Consider the following 15,987-nt stretch of genomic DNA (forward strand, 5'->3'; position numbering starts at 1 on the left):
CCCTGCATGCACACCTAACTTCTTGGTATAAATTATCAGTCCTGCTAGCAGGTGGTGGAAGATGATTATTTACTTAACTTCTTCTTTCTGCAAAAGCTAAAGCTTAAGATATGATTGTGGTGTTTTGTTTTGTTTTGTTTGTTTTTATTAGCATTTCACTTGCAATATAACCCTGAGGGAGGAGCTCTGCAGATTTTCACTTCAAAAAACTGCCACCAAATAATCTGCCCTGGCATGGAGTCATCGTGTAAACTATCTTCATCTGCTATAGAATTTCATAAGTCTTGTTACATGAGTTATATTAGCATCTATCTCCCAGTGAGCCATACTGATTTTATTTAAAAGTGAAAAATCTCCTGTTTCTCAGGGTCATTTGTTCCAACACCTAATTACTTTCATGTAAACAAATGGACAAACAAAAACCCTAAACAACAGGAAGGCCAGTTCTCTCCTTCCTGACCACAATTTGTTTCACTTTAGTCCACCTTGATTCTTTTTATGCCTTTTCTTTGTCTCCAAGAAGGCACATACAGAGCTTGTTTGGGTTCTTTCAAATTTGTACTTGGAACATTTCTCAGTGAATACTGGATTATGCCAAACTTTTTGTAGAGTTGTCTCTAAATGCTCAGGGATTTCATTGCCCCAGACACTGAATTGTCCCAGAGTTACCCAGAGATTCCGAAATTGTCATACCGATTCTGCTCAGTTTGGGGAAAAGAGGCTCCAGGGAGACCTTAGAGCACCTTCCAGTACCTAAGGGGCTCCGAGAGAACTGGAGAGGAACTTGTACGAGGTCATGCAGCACCAGGACCCGCACGACTGGCTTTGCACGACTGGCAGAAACCCGATTCGGGCCAGAAATGAGGAAAAAATTCTTCGAGAGACCGAAGCGCCGGGGCGGAGTCCGCCCCGCCCATCCCACCTTAGCCACGCCTTCCAATAACACCCGCCGTCTTAGCCCCGCCCCGTTCTACCTTGGCCCCGCCCCCGTCTCCGCCCCTCTCCTCTGGCAGAGCTACCGCCCTGCCCGGCGCGCATGCGCAGCGCTCCTTGCGAAGCCCGGCAGTGCTGGGCCGGCCCGGTTCCCGGCAGAGGCCGCGCGCATGCGCGGGGCGGCGGCGAGGCCCGGGCAGGCCAGGCCCTGGAGCGGTGGCGGGGCCGCGCCATGAGCGCCTGGTAGAGGGGCCGCGATGAACCTGCGCGGCTTCTTCCAGGACTTCAACCCCAGGTGAGTGCGGCACGGGCAGCGCCGGCCCGGCAGGGTTAGCCCGGCGGCCCGGCCGAGAGCAGCGCTGGGTGCGGGACCCGTCCGCTTTGGAGCGGAGCGCGGCCTCGGGTGGCCCTTCCGCACCGCGAGCTCGGGCGGCGTTTGGAACACGCCGTTCCCGGCCGCTTTCCTGCCCGGGATCACTGAATCAACCGGGCTGGAAAAAACCTCCGAGATGATCGAATCGAACCTTCCCATCCCCCGGGTGGCGGTGCGGGCTCCCCGCGGCTGCTTCGCCGTCCGGGCTGGGAAGGCGAGCGCTGCACATCTGCTTTGCAGCCCCGCTTCCACTCATCTGCTTTGTTATTGTGTAACTCTCGCATTGCTCCCAGGCTCTTTCTGGTGTTCGAATGTTTCACGGCGCTGCTCTGGCCCCGCACGCCCCAGCTCAGGCTGTGACCGAGCGGCGGAGGCTCCGTGTCCGCAGGTGTGAGCAGCCCCGGGCTGCTCGGGGAGCACCGGGGCAGGCGAGCGCTTCCCTCGGCCTCCCTTAACATTAACAATGCAGCCCGGGGCTCTGCTGGTTCCCCAAGTACGGACATGTAACTTCTAAAGAAACTGAGAGAACGAGTTAAATTTTACCGGGTTTTAATTTTAAGACCACAGATTAACGACCTGCAAGGTTGTGAGAGTCCTGGAAGAGCCTTGCACGTGAAAGAGGCTTTACATGATGCCAGTTAGAGCAAGCCGTGTTCAGTCAGTTGTTTGGACAAACAAAAGGGTAACCAAAGCCCCAGGAAGTGCATTGTAACAGAAGCTGAAACACACAATTGAAATATGTGTGGTCAGAGTAATGGAAAAGTAGGAACAGAAGTTCTAGAAGCTTATGAAGTTTTGTTGCTGCAGAGCGATGCTTGCAGCTTCTTTGGGTGCTGGGTGAATGAGCAAGCCGAATGTTGCACTTTTGCAGGTGTCTTTATGTTTTGATGTGCCTGGAACACCCGGGGAGCAGGGGTGTTTCACTGCTGTGTTTATTGAGGAGCCAGGGAATGTGCAAATTACACAAATATTGAATGTCAGAAAAGGATGACTAGCCGAGGAGCTGAGACATCCTTTGTTGCTGTGAGGTGTGACCAGTTTATATCATCCTATCCCGAGGTAGTTTCATCAAGCATGCAGGGAGATGCTGACACAATAAATCTGTTCTTCATTATTAAGGTGTAGATGAGACACTTATTCTGAGTAGAGACAAAACAGCTTGATACCATGCATAGTAATCCTGATCTGATGAATGCTTTGTTATTTGATGTGAGTGAAGGTGGGTAGTTTGAGTTGTGCTGTTGGAGAAATTGAAGTATTCCTGACTGTTGCTGCATTATTCTGTTCCTTAGGTTATCTATGTTTTAAAATACATACAATTACTTCACTGAAACAGTGTTGAAACCTATTTATGTGTTTTATAAAGCAGTCAGTGAGCTTATGGTGGATGGGTGGGAGACTTTTCCCTTCCTGTCCATTGAGGAAATTGCCTACTGTGTAATTATATTGTCTGATATATAATTTTTTGGAGGTACAAGCAGGACAGTGCTGTGCCACTGTCCAAGTATTCAGATATGTTTATTCATTCTTAAATTGACTCTGTTACAAACTGTATCATTGTAGCTATTTTAAATTTGTAAGCATCATCCTGGATATTCCAGTGAGAAACTTCAGTGTATAATAGGTAACTTTGCTAAACATTTAACCTGTTGGGTTTTTCTTTTCTATAATACTGTTTTTTTAACTGAATGGTAATATTAAGAAAAAAATTATCTGAAGTTGGCCCTATTACAATTCATAATAACTTGATGTGGAAAAAATTTCATAAATTGTGTAACTCAATTTTGAATATCAAAAGCTACTTCATTTGTTTTGTATGATGGGACACATTTTTTAAAAACATCTACAGCTGGTATGTTTGTGAGCCTCAAATAACAGAGCTCCTGACTGGATCCTTGTGGAAAGGAACTATATATCTCAGTCCATTCACTGAGATTGTTTTGCAGAAATGCTTTTGCTGTGTTTCCTTGAAGCAATGGTTTTATAAATGAAATAGATAACATATGCTGTATCTATGATGAAATATTTGATTCTTTGCAAAGACACATTTTCTATTAGGAAGTATCCCAGTGAAATTTCAGCTCTGACTGATTGTGTTGTCCTCTACAAAGTTAATTTGAAGTTGCCTGCCTTGATTTCTGACTGGGTTGTTTTCTTTGTTTGTTCAATAGCAAATTCCTTATTTATGCCTGCCTGCTGCTCTTCTCTGTGTTGCTCTCTCTACGTCTGGATGACAAAATTCAGTGGAGTTACTGGGCTGTGTTTGCTCCAATATGGCTGTGGAAGTTAATGGTGATTGTTGGTGCCTCGGTGGGAACAGGAGTATGGGCCCGAAACCCACAGTACCGGTAACTTACTGATGTTTGTTTGGCACAACAGAGGGAAGGTCCTGTCCTGTCAGTCTAGGACAGAATAACTTTCACATCCTTAAATACAGCAGTGTTGAGTTTTTTGGTAACTTGAGTAGAATGTGAATTTCAAGATCCCAGGGCAAAAGTAAAATGACCTTAAATGAAGTGCAATAAATGTCTGTTCTGTCTGTGGTGAATATTAAATGAAAAATCTTGGTGCACAGATCTCCTGATACATCCACATTTTGTGTGGTTCAGGTCTTGTTTGCTCCTTCTAGTAACGGGTCTAGTGGTGTAGAGAGGAGCTCTGTGTGTGCTGTCATTTTACAGGCATTTTACTTTTAGTAACAGAAAATATCTGTTCCAGTATTCTGGCTTGGATAAATAAAGAAATTCTGGAGAAAGATGTTGATTCAATGAATGCTGGTGCAGAAATCAAACAGATAATTTTAAATTTAGCTTATTTTCTAACAGCCTGCATGATAACTGACCGTTGATATACTAGCAAAGAAATCCTGTTTTATCTGCCCAGCTATGGAATCCTTAAAAAATTTTCAAATTGTGGAAATCCCACTGCACCCTTTGAGTAAAATACTTCAAACATGCAGCTTTATGGGAAAGAAATCCTATTAGGTCATCAGCAGTGGAGTTTAATGGGTATGTTTGTTAAAAACAAGTGTTTTTATCTTTATATTATATATATATATATCTGAAGCTCAAGGAAATGTTCTGGGATGTTTGCAGGGTAATGTGCTTTCTTAGGCAAGTAAATTCTTCCTTATCCTCTTTTCAGAGCAGAAGGAGAAACCTGTGTGGAGTTCAAAGCTATGCTAATTGCAGTAGGCATCCACCTGCTCCTGCTGATGTTTGAAGTCCTGGTGTGTGACAGGATTGAAAGAGGAACCCATTTCTGGCTTCTGGTGTTCATGCCCCTGTTCTTTGTGTCTCCAGTCTCAGTTGCAGCTTGTGTGTGGGGATTCCGACACGACCGCTCTCTGGAGGTGAGGCTTCCCTTCACGTGGCACTGCAGGGCTTGGGATCACTTCTCGGGCAGCTTGTCTCTTAGGAAAGCACAATTCAGAAGACTACATCAGTCCAATTAATTGCACTCACCTGTAAATGCACTCATCTGCAAATGGGAGTGAAATCAGGGTCAGGAATAATATGACCTTTTCTAGTATCTTCTAGTTTTTTTCAACTACCAAATTGCAGCATGTTTTGAACCTGCTTTTTTATTATTTTGTGTTAAAATAACTCACCAGGAACTCTGCAGTATAGATCAATACCAAACACTTACATGGAAACAACAGAAAAAAATTCCAACTGATTGCAAGCACTGTCTCTAGGCAGAATTGAGTTTCCAGAGCCCTGTGTAATCAGGGCTTAATGTCTTAATGTTATCAAAATGTCCTAATATCACAGTCTATATGTTTAATCTTTAATTTGGGAGTGTGAACAGTAGGCAGTAACATTAGGGTTTTATTTTCTGCCTCTATCTTATCTCTAACTCCCTTTGGTTTTGGAAGAACCTTGGAAGGATTCTCAAGGGGCTCCCACAACTGTGACATTTTGGTATAAATTTAGAATTCATACTGAATGTTTTTAAGGAGTTTTTCATTTTGCTATGTCCTCAAACCACCCTGTGACAATTTAAAATCTGATTTTTAGATGAGGCTTAGTTTTTTCAGGTATTTTAATTTCAAGGGGCTATTTCTCTAACATTAGCTAGCATAAGATGAGTTTTTCACTAGAGAGAAACTTTTTTGGTAAGTGATTGTTATGATGGCTGGTAAACTGATATCCTAACTTCCTTTTGAAACATTTGCCAATAGAAATTTATTTTGCAGGGTTCTATTACCAGTTAAGCATTGCTAAAAGTAAAATTTGTGTGGAAGTGCTTGCCATCTACTGGATGATGCTTGATTGCCCATTGATTTACAGATGACTGCACAGCTGCTAAGTGCTGGCAGAAGAAAGTGGAATCCATAAAAGGCAACAGCTGTCTCAACCCATTTTTATTAATTTCTTTTTACTCTTAGTCATCTTCACCTAGTGCTCTTCTACTTTCTCTTCTTTTTACTCTGTGAAGATTTCATTATTTCCCTTTCATTTGTAGAAACATGAGGGGTCTGCCTTTAATACAGGACATCAGTTTTTGACTTGAGTAATCAAAGCAGTTGTTAATCTGTTATTGTTTTCAAAAGTATTTAATCTGAAATACATTATCTGCTCATTCCTGTTCTGCATCTGATTAGGTGATCAGTAAGTACATGCTGGGGTTTTTGTCTCTGTATCATGGTGGGCTCAGAAAAAGCTTCCTTTTATGTGTTAGATTATTTTATAGTCAGTAAAGCACTATATATTTAAAGCATGTTGAATTCATTAAGCTGTGAGCCACTGAAAATATGTGTGCACTTGCCATATAGATCTCATATGTTAACTTGAGTCTATAAACTATTTACAGCAATTGATCCTCTGATTTTTATATTTTTCTCTCTTTGCTCTTCTAGCTTTCTGGTTGCTTGGTCTTATGCTTGAGTGGGGGGAGAGGTTGGTGGTTTATTCTTTTAAGAAAGCCAGTGGTACAAAATTATTTTAAGTCTACTTTTTCAGTCTTTTTGAAGTAATTTATGGTTGAACAGTAGAGACTTTATTGTGGTCCCTGAAGCTGGCAAGTGCCTGCTGCCTGTTAGATTTTTGACTCCCTGGACTGTAACTTTCAAAGGCATTTATCCAGATCACAGTCTACAGAATCATGTGTGTTAGTGAAAAGTAGCATGTAGTGTCTGCCTTCAGAGTACTCTTACATTTGAAAGAAGCCTTACATAACTGCATGTTTTTTATTAAAATGAGTAATGTTTCTAGCTTGCATTCAAAAGCTTCAGTTAGACTTTTCAGATAATAATTCTGTGGTCTCTGAAAATCCTACCCATTGTAGGGCTGCCTATAAACTTTGGAAGTAGAATCTTGCCAAGTGTGATGGTGTTTCATTGTCTCATTTTGTTCAAGCTAGACACAGACTTAAAAAAAAAAAAAAAACGAAGGGCTGTTCCTCATAGTGGCAAGCAGAACTCATGAAAACCTTTCATTAACATTTTAATGAGTAGTATTGCTTTTCTGTATTGCCACAAAACCTATGTCTTCAGTGTCATTTAAAATATCTCTCAATGATACAGTAAATGATTTGAAATTGGATGTCATATTCCAATATTCCATGTGTTTCCTTTCTACCCTAGATAGAGCTTTTGATTTTAATTAGACTTTTAATTTGGACTGTTGGTAGCTTTGCCCATTAGTGAAACTCCAAAATATTCCAAAAGATTAATTTTGCTAATTTTAAGTTGAAGGTCTTTTTACTACTTAATTTATTTCTAGCAGTATTTCTTGTATGAAAAGTACAGCTGTTTTCTGATGCTTTGCTTTTTTCTTTCTGATTAGTTTGGCTTTTCTTATTTCTCTAATAAGAAAGTGCCCTTATTTTTAAGGAAGATCTTACAGTAGACTCTACATTATTTGGTTGGGATCACACCCACACAAATTAAGGATGTTTAGTAATAGAAAATGTAAATGCAAATGAGTTTTCATATTTCAGTGATAAGAATGGGGTCAGAGAAGTGCTTTGACAGGTTCATTGGTTATCCTGGAAGTAAGTTTCTCATACTAAGAGTTAACTAATGTTTTTTTTCTTTTTCTAGCTGGAAATCTTGTGTTCAGTCAATATTCTACAGTTCATATTTATTGCACTCAGACTAGATGAGATCATCAGGTGGCCATGGCTTGTATGTACAAATGTTTTCTTTTTATCTTTGTTTAAATGCTGAATTTCATAAAGATATTTATTCTAGGGAACAGTTAATACGTGATCAGTCCATGATCCCATTTTTGCTCACCTAGCAATCCTTCACTGAAGGTCTGGCACATCATTCAGTGGTCATGGCAATCAGAGTTCTTTGGGCATGTCATCCTCTGAGGGAGAGGGATGTGCCATCAACTGCAGTTCATTCTGAGCAGCAGTTGAAAGAGAAATCCTCACCCAAAGTTCCAATGGGAACACTAAACAAGCCATGAAGATGATTGGTGAGTTAGAGAATTGGTAAATAACTACTTTTATCTGTTGTGTTACCATGAATGTAAATCCACTTACTGTGCAAATAGTCTTTGTCAGAACTGCTGAGATCTCCTGTCCTAAGTGCCTTTAGAATACAAAAGTGCTGTTTCTGTGTCTGGGTTTCTGTAAACTGCCATAAAACTGGCAATCTTTCTATTGTCAAAAAAAGCTTGAGAAAAGATTGAAACTCTTTAAACTAAGTGCTTGCTAAAAATCAGTTTCAAGTACAATTTGAGCCCGCAAAGTCACAGAAGTCTTATCTAAGTTGAACTACATTGCCTTAATTTTAAATTGTTTCAGCTTGATGGGGTTTAGAAAGCTGAGGAACCCCTGCCCTGAACTGATCATGTCTCGAAACAACACACATGAGCTTGATGCCCTTCTCTTAGACATTATATTAATTAAAGACTTCATTTTCTTGTTTAGGTTTAATATGTAGACTCACTTTACTAAAAAAAAAAAAACAAACAAACAACCCACAAACAAATCAAATGTGTCTTTTTTTCAGGTTGTCTGTGTTCCTCTGTGGATCTTGATGTCCTTCCTGTGCCTGGTGGTGCTCTATTACATCGTGTGGTCTGTGCTGTTCCTGCGCTCCATGGACGTGATCGCTGAGCAGAGGAGGACACACATAACCATGGCTGTCAGCTGGATGACAATTGTAGTTCCACTGCTCACATTTGAGGTAGGAAAAACCATCATGAGTTTGATGTGTCTTGTTCTTTTTTCAGTAAGAAATGAATGATGATTTTTGAACTTACTGAAATGAGAATGCTGCTCTTTGTTTTGAAATAAAATATTAACAGCAAAGATGAAACACAGAAGAGAATTCTATGTTCCTTTAAAGTTTCTTGAGTAAAATCTGCATCACATTGGAACTATAACTACATGCTTCTGTGAAGGCCACTTTTTCCTCACAGATGTGTGAAGTTAAAGATTTCAGATCAGCATATGCTTTAAGCAGTTTAAAAGTGAGTATTGCAATTAAACTGACATTGTATTTTTTTTTTTTTTCCATTTAGATCTTGCTAGTACACAGACTGGATGGGCATAATTCTTTTTCTTTCATACCCATATTTGTTCCTCTCTGGCTTTCACTGATAACATTAATGGCAACAACATTTGGACAAAAAGGAGGCAATCACTGTGAGTATTTCAGAATCCTGAAAACAGATTAAAAATCAATGTATTTTATTAAGATTTGTATTTTCAGAAAGGGCTTTTCTGTTACTACTATTTTCAGGCAGTTGTAATAAGGTTTCAGTGCTTACAGTGTCTTCCCCTGTGGCACTGTTTACTTTGGTTGAGGTGCAAAGTCTTTTGTGTTGCTTCTCTGTACTGATGTGACCTGACACTGTGTAATGTGTGAAAGGAAATGGATTCTTGCTGGGGTAGTGTAGCTGTAATTTATGCAGATGGATATAAACACAGGCATGCATGTGCAGACATGGAGCTTTGCAAATGCTTGTCCAGACTGTCTGTGTGTATATAACCTGAACTGCAATGTTATGATAGGTGTGAGGAACGCTGAGAAGCAGTGTTAACAAATCTTATTTATATGCAAAAAATCAAGAGACCTTAAATAGGCTGTCTACTTAATTAAGTATTCATTTTGTTAATAATGTAAAATGATTTTGTTTCTTTTAGGGTGGTTTGGAATTCGCAAAGACTTTTGCCAGTTCCTGCTTGAAATTTTCCCATTCTTGCGAGAATATGGAAATATCTCTTATGATCTTCATCATGAAGATAATGAGGAGACAGAAGAAACACCACTGCCTGAACCACCAAAAATTGCACCAATGTTCCGAAAAAAGACTGGAGTGGTCATTACACAGAGTCCTGGAAAATATGTGATTCCACCTCCCAAGTTAAACATTGATATGCCAGATTAAGATGACAGTAGCATATTAAACTTGAACTGGTCATCAGCAGACAGATGTATTTCATCTCATGCCTTGTCCCAATTCCTTTAAAATAGGTATTGCTGAATCAGTGGCTTGGATTACACAAATCAGAAATGTTGAAGATAATCTGAGTTCTTTTCCAGAAATATGTGGTTGTCTAATTTGTGAACCTTCCTAACAGGTTGGTTGCACGCTTGCCTGTATAGTATTTATATGAACATTTTTAGCAGTGTAATATATTGTTTAAAAGTCCTGTTGTGTACAGTATAAGTATTATCTAAAAGTATTTTTTTAAAAACCCTGTATGAAATGCCTATGCTCTTCCAGGTGTCTTTTAGGTCCTAAATATACACTTGTTTTCATGTCTCTTTTAAATGCTTTGGGATGCCTTAGCATAGTACCTCTTTACTTCTTTCTCTGTTCCGCTGCAATCATCACAGAGGCACAAGAGTGTTGCACTTCTGAGGCAACACTGGAAAGCTTTTTTTGGGAAGGGAAGTAGAATGTATGGTGACTTACGTGATGCTTTTGAGTTAGCTGTGTAAATATTCATGTAAGTATTTCAACTTTTATGCTGGCTTGGGAGTTACATGTTGTTTTTGTTGCTTTTCCAGTTTCATGTTTTGATTCTTCTTGAGCAGCATGTACCATTCTCCCATTAGACTGGCTGTTTAATAAGCTGTTTCTCAAATTGTGTGGTCTATGCCAGAAACATTTGTGGTAGGTTTCACAGCTGTTGGTTAGCTGGTATAAATATCATAGCTTGGTCTTTGTTACCAACTTTGTGTTGGTCACTGTAAATGATTAAACTTTTCAAGATAGGATCTTGTTGGTGTTGGCATAGCATTTTCTTGTCTGAAGAAAGACCTGTTTTGACAGTGTGCCTTGGACTTACAGGTGCTTTGGAGAAATGGAGTCTACAAAATGTGTAGTCCTGTAGTTTATAAAACCAGATGTCTCATATTCCCAAACCCTTGCAGCTGCTCTCTGTTTGGGTAACCCACGTTTAGATAGGTTAAATACCACGGGTCTCATTTCTTTAGTGTTAGCATGGCAAGAAGAGCAGGGAGTGTGTGGACATTTCTGCATGTGTTCAAGGTGTATGCCTGAAAATCCTGGATGCAGCACTTCCATTTCTGATGCTCCAGAGCTCCCCTTTCTTGCCTGTGGACCAGCTACTGTCTGAAACCCAACCCAGCACTGTCCCATCCCACAGCTGAAATTTTGTTGCAGTCTTATTTTATATATATAATTTATATATATTTTATTATATTCTGGTTCAACAAGTCAAACATCAGTGACACTGGCCATCAATTTGCCTGCACACTGCCATGGAGAAGAAAACCAGACACTGAGCTTGCATGAGAAACCACGTCCCAGGAGGAGAGCACAGCAGGGGCGAGGGAGAAGAGGCACAGCTCTGCACTGGGGAAGGCCTCAGCTCCCAAGCACAGTGCCAAGGCAGGTCTCAGGCAGTGAGTGCTGCCTGCACAGCTCCATCTGCTGCTGCTCCAACGGGGAGCTCCAGCCTCTGCACCTCCCCTTCAGCTGAGGCACAGCAGGGCCTGGCTGGGGCCAGGGAACTGCTCAGGGAACTTCACCCAGCCCTGCCCTGCAGTCACTTCCCACCCCTGGGAAGCCCAGTCTGTCTCCAGGTCACAGCCCAGCTCCACGTGGGGTTCAGATCCTGGAGGTGCAGGCACTGGCCCAGGGCCACAGCTCTGGTAGAAGTGCTGTAGTCCAAGGGAACAGGTTCCCAAGTGCTCCAGTAAAGTGTCTGAATACTGAGACTCTGCCACTTGTGTCCTGTTCTAGGTGGGGCCTTGCTCCAGAAAATCAAAAGGATTTTCACTGTAATGTAGGGTGTGAATTTTGAAAAACTCCTGAGAGTGCCAAAGCTTAGTGGCTATTATTTATAATTCTTCACACTTGTTTTAAATTCAGTATTATATTTTCAAAGACAACTAGTATTTTTCATCTTAAATAAGAGGAAAAAAATTAATACTTGCTCAAGTTCATTTTTTATAAGGCACCTTCTCAAACTGGCCTTTCTGCAATGTCTGTCAGGTCACAGAGCTGTATTCATCATATGCACATCTTGTGTGCCTGAAATGTGAATGAAAAGAATCGATCCTTCAGGTCTGGGATGTCCTGTAAATTGTGGCAGCCTGCTTTTAAGCACCATTTTCTTATAATCAGAGATGCAGGTATCAAAAAATAATTTTAATTTACATTTAAATTGGCACACAATGTATAACTGTACATGTAAAAATGGCATTTACTTAGTTGTTTATACAGAAAGTCTAAAAAAACAATTTCATGTAATAGTCATAAAGACACATCTTGTTTGTTTTGCCTCAAAAAAGCAGTTCTTCAAATGCATTTGCCATTTCAAATAGTTTTGGAATAGAATCCTAGCCAAGATGCTGATGTAATTTGCAAGCCAGCATCTTATATACAAGTCTGCATTCAGCTACAATTCTGAAGGGATCAGTTCTTCAGGGATGTCCACCTGCCACACCCCTTTTCTCCCTCTGGCAGGAATTGGTTCCAGGAGCCATCTGGGATTTGAAACAACTGTCAAGTATTTCTGTTCTAGATTACTGAGGACAGCTTTGTTTTCCAGCTCCAGAATCTCTTCAGGACGCAGGTTTTCTGGATATAGTGATGTCTCTCCAACGTCAATTAATCCTGTATATGACAATTAAAATACAAAATTAGTTACCAGTGTGATCTTAGAGAAAAGTTTTCCACAAGTTGCCTTCCCTGAAGACACAGAACAGCCAGTTTGTTACCTGAAGGGCACAGTCAGAGGGAGGCACACCTCCCACCTGTGCTGTCTGCTGCACAAGTCCATGAGACTCAACTCAGGTGGGTGAGGAAAAGGAGGAGGGCACAGTTAAACCACAACCCAGTGCTGCAGAATTCCTTGAAAAGTAGCCTGCATCTAAGGAGACACAGTTGCTACCAAAACTCCTGAGCTACGTTTGGCCTTGGACCAGCTTCAGTAAAGCATAAAATTCTCTCTGCTCCTCTCAAGCCACTATTCTATTAACATTTTAAAATCATTAAAATATTTTGGAGTTCCTACCTACACCACAATTAAGCATGCAATTTATATTAAGGCTGCAAATCTACATGTTATGTAGGACCTACAGTTTTCAGCACTGCAAAACCACAATGTTCAGTGTATGTGATAGAATTAATTTGTTGTGCAGGCATAGTTAAAAGTATTCAAATGACAGTGAAAGATGGTGTAACAAAGATACCTACAACAAATAGTACAAAATGAGCACTAAAAACTTTTGATGTGTACAGTGCACAACATCTGCTATATGTCAGCACAATTTATGCAGTGAAACGTCACTGCCTCTTCACTGTATTACAGAAACAAACTTCTCCCCTGCCCAAATACCAAAAGCAACACAGGGGGCTTGTAAAACTGAAATAGGATTTATTTATGTAATTATTTATCTATACTTTAAAATGGCATGCACAGTGCTGCAACATCATGAATTCGCTTGACCACGAGTACTGCACAATGGTTCAGCAAGAGCTCCTAAGCTCAAACTGCAAGAAGTGTGAAACTGACATATATTGTGCTGAAACATAGAGGAATTTAAATAGACCCCCCAACCACAACTCATGCTCCACTCCTTCGAAGAGTTAAATGTCATAATGAGTGCAAACACATAAAGCAGATGTATATTTCAGTGACTGTTTAGGGACTGAAAGTTTGTTTACAAAATATAACCCAAGGATACCTACCTGCAATAACCCCTCTGCCAAATTTTTCCCCTTCATCCAACAAATCCTGCAGCTGTTCCGGTGTCATGCCAAACCTATTCAGAAGAATTTCTCTCCATGTTTCATCTTCCCAGTCCTTAACAGCTATATGAATAGCAATGGTGCAGTTCTTGTAGCCTGCTAGCAAAGGACGCCAGCGAGTCTCTACTGTTTTGACTTGGTTTAGAAGCAACCCGGCGTAGGGCTGTCGGAAGGAAAGGCAACCGAATTTCATCGTGCTCCTCGCATTAGAGGCCGTTTATTTCCTGCAAACACACAGAGGCCCGGGCATCAGTCTCCAGCAGCGGCCGATGCCCGTGACAAGCTGGCGGCTCTGCAGCCGCGGAGCTGCGTGGAGGGAGCTGCGCGGCCTCTCCGGGGCGGGTCCGGCCCGCGGGCCCCGCTCTGCCCGCGCCGCGCTCCGGGCTCCGGGCCGGGCCGCGCCGCCCGAACAGCCGCGGCCGGGCAGAGCCCCGGTGTCGGCCGCGCCTCGCAGCCGCAGCCTCTTCCCCCGCGGCCGGGCACAGCCGCGCTCCCGGCCGCCGCCTCCCGGCCGCAGCTGCTTCCCCACAGCTCGGCCCGGCCCGGCTGCCCTGCGCTGGCTCCCGCGGGGAGCGCTCCGCCGTCGCGCGGCCATGGAGGCCTCGGGGCCGCCGCCTACCTGCGCCGCGGGCTCCACAGGCTCCGTTCCGCCGGCCCGCCCGCACGGTGGGTGCCGGGAGCGGGGCGGGGCGGGCCGGGAGGCGGTGGCCCCGCGGGCCGGGGCCGGCTGCGCTGAAAGGATCGCGGCCGCGCTGTTCCTGCGGCTTCTCGGCCGGCCCGGGAGGAGGGATGGGGTTATGGCCTGCTCCCTGGCGATCCGGAGCGGCCGGGCCCGGCGGTGGGTGCTGAGGGGAGGCGGCAGCTGCGTGTGCCCTGCCCGGGGCTGTCCCGTGCCCGGTGCGGGCCTGCCGGGCTCGGGGATGCGCTCAGTGCCCTCCTGGCCCGGAGCACCGCGGGGGTGCCCGTGCGGCTCTGCAGCCCGGCCGAGCGGGGCTTCCGCGCCTCTGGTTATAACTAAAATAATTCAGCACGTGAAAATTCAGTGGCTCTCACCTCCCTGCTCTCTCTGGGCACTGGTTTGTTTGGCACAGAATTTCCCAAAGTGCTCTTATCCCGCCCTACTCTCTGAGGACAGTCTTACCTGTACCCTGGTGCGTTCAACGGCGTTTTGCATCGAGGCTTTGCCCTGCTAATACCGGCGTTTTGAACAACGCAGTTACTGTTTGACAGCAGGTTTTGTGTGTGCTGGTCCCGTTGTGAGCCCTGGCAACGGGAAACAAAGTGTGGGGATCTAGCAAGCACAGTAAAATTCAGAGACCTTCCAGGAAAAGAGAATTTGGAAAAGGAGAGGGTTAGAATAATATAGTCCTGCTAGATGTCTTCAGTTTTAATGGGCAGCCTATATATATTTTATGTCAGTGCACGTGTGTTTGTACATAGTAATTTCCAAGGTATACAAATCAAAGAGACCTCATTAAGGTGGACAGTGACACTAAAGATGGCTACTAATGCAGCAAGTTGAAGAGTTGAGTCCTGCCTGAATTTCTGCAGGTACAGAAGATAAAAAATTGCAGATGAGTCTCTGTCCAAATAAAAATCACGGGAGATTCCTCTCTCCTGTAAAGCCATAGCTCTCAGCTGAGGGCAGTAAATACAACAAGTATTTGGGGAACTTTGCCATGCATGCAGCATTTGAGAGAAAGAAAGGGAGAAGAGAATGTTGACCAAAAGGAGTGAGTTAGGAGAGACAGACAAGAGGAAAAAAAGTGTTAGAGAAGGAAAAGAAAAAATGGTAGTATTTACAAAGGTGAAAAGTAATGATGACCTTTCTTTTGTCTTTTGCTCTGTTAAACCACATTTCTTAAGCATGAGAAATCTCAAAGCTACTTTAACAATTCCAGGAACTCACAGGTGGAAAGAGTAAAGTGATCTGCTGGAATTACGCTGAGAGAGAGAGAGATGGGCGGATCCCATGCTTAGAAGGGCGGAGGAACTTCATAGAGCAGAAGGTAGGACTAATTATGGGGGGTTTTTTTTGTTTGTTCAAGTCTTTGACTTTGTGAATAATGGATATTTATTGGCAAAGCCTTACAAGTAACCTTAGTATTCTGTAGCTGCAGGGTTAAATGATTCTTTTCTGGTGATAACTTTTATGAGAGCCTGTTCTGGCATATGCTTTAAATATACCTTCAGTGAATTTTGTGTATTTTGAAGTATTTTATGGCTGATAGAATTTTACTTATTACCATTTTCTGAAATTTCTGCTTCATTATCCCATTTTCCCCCAGATATTTCCAATATCTTGTTCAAAATGTTCCATATAGAGTCATTCCTTTATATAATAAAGTCATAATAAGAAGAGAAATTAATAGATTATGTGAATTTAAGTCCATTGTAGTTTTTACAGGGTTATTACTTTAAATGCTTTTTTTGCTTTAAGCTGTTTCCATCTTACTAGATGTGCATGGTTAGTACAAGAACCTGTTGCAT

General features: G+C 42.5%; 2 protein-coding genes across 4 annotated transcripts; one reads left to right on the forward strand and one right to left on the reverse strand.

The window, feature by feature from the left end:
• The first annotated feature begins 1,096 nt into the window (after positions 1–1,096).
• TMEM185A (transmembrane protein 185A) lies at positions 1,097–10,493 on the forward strand. Its single transcript, XM_036402151.2, has 7 exons — positions 1,097–1,228; positions 3,478–3,654; positions 4,451–4,658; positions 7,353–7,436; positions 8,274–8,450; positions 8,788–8,911; positions 9,413–10,493. The coding sequence occupies exons 1-7, from the start codon at positions 1,191–1,193 to the stop codon at positions 9,655–9,657; spliced, it is 1,053 nt and encodes a 350-aa protein (XP_036258044.1). The 5' UTR covers positions 1,097–1,190; the 3' UTR covers positions 9,658–10,493.
• A 1,378-nt stretch (positions 10,494–11,871) lies between these two features.
• LOC118698675 (EOLA-like protein) lies at positions 11,872–14,702 on the reverse strand. 3 transcript variants are annotated; one of them, XM_054516310.1, is made up of 3 exons: positions 14,639–14,702; positions 13,438–13,721; positions 11,872–12,360 (listed from the first exon to the last, which is right to left on the reverse strand). In XM_054516310.1, exons 2-3 carry the CDS (start codon positions 13,688–13,690, stop codon positions 12,143–12,145), a joined length of 471 nt encoding a protein of 156 aa, XP_054372285.1. In that variant the 5' UTR covers positions 13,691–13,721; positions 14,639–14,702; the 3' UTR covers positions 11,872–12,142. The 3 variants fall into 3 exon arrangements, with proteins under 3 accessions (XP_054372285.1, XP_036258045.1, XP_036258046.1); XM_036402152.2 differs by lacking the exon at positions 14,639–14,702 and adding an exon at positions 14,117–14,411; XM_036402153.2 differs by lacking the exon at positions 14,639–14,702 and having other exon boundaries at positions 13,438–13,848.
• Between the last annotated feature and the right edge of the window lie 1,285 nt (positions 14,703–15,987).

The sequence above is a fragment of the Molothrus ater genome, chromosome 14 (assembly GCF_012460135.2).
Source record: "Molothrus ater isolate BHLD 08-10-18 breed brown headed cowbird chromosome 14, BPBGC_Mater_1.1, whole genome shotgun sequence".
Taxonomy (NCBI): Eukaryota; Metazoa; Chordata; class Aves; order Passeriformes; family Icteridae; genus Molothrus; species Molothrus ater.

Excerpts from the sequence above, each read along its gene's own strand:
- TMEM185A (XM_036402151.2), top strand. The coding sequence starts at position 1,191 with ATGAACCTGCGCGGCTTCTTCCAGGACTTCAACCCCAG. Across the intron at positions 3,655-4,450 it reads GCCCGAAACCCACAGTACCG|AGCAGAAGGAGAAACCTGTG; the intron begins GTAACTTACTGA and ends TCCTCTTTTCAG. Across the intron at positions 8,451-8,787 it reads TTCCACTGCTCACATTTGAG|ATCTTGCTAGTACACAGACT; the intron begins GTAGGAAAAACC and ends TTTTCCATTTAG.
- LOC118698675 (XM_054516310.1), bottom strand. The coding sequence starts at position 13,690 with ATGAAATTCGGTTGCCTTTCCTTCCGACAGCCCTACGCCGGGTTGCTT. Across the intron at positions 12,361-13,437 it reads TGGCAGAGGGGTTATTGCAG|GATTAATTGACGTTGGAGAG; the intron begins GTAGGTATCCTT and ends TGTCATATACAG.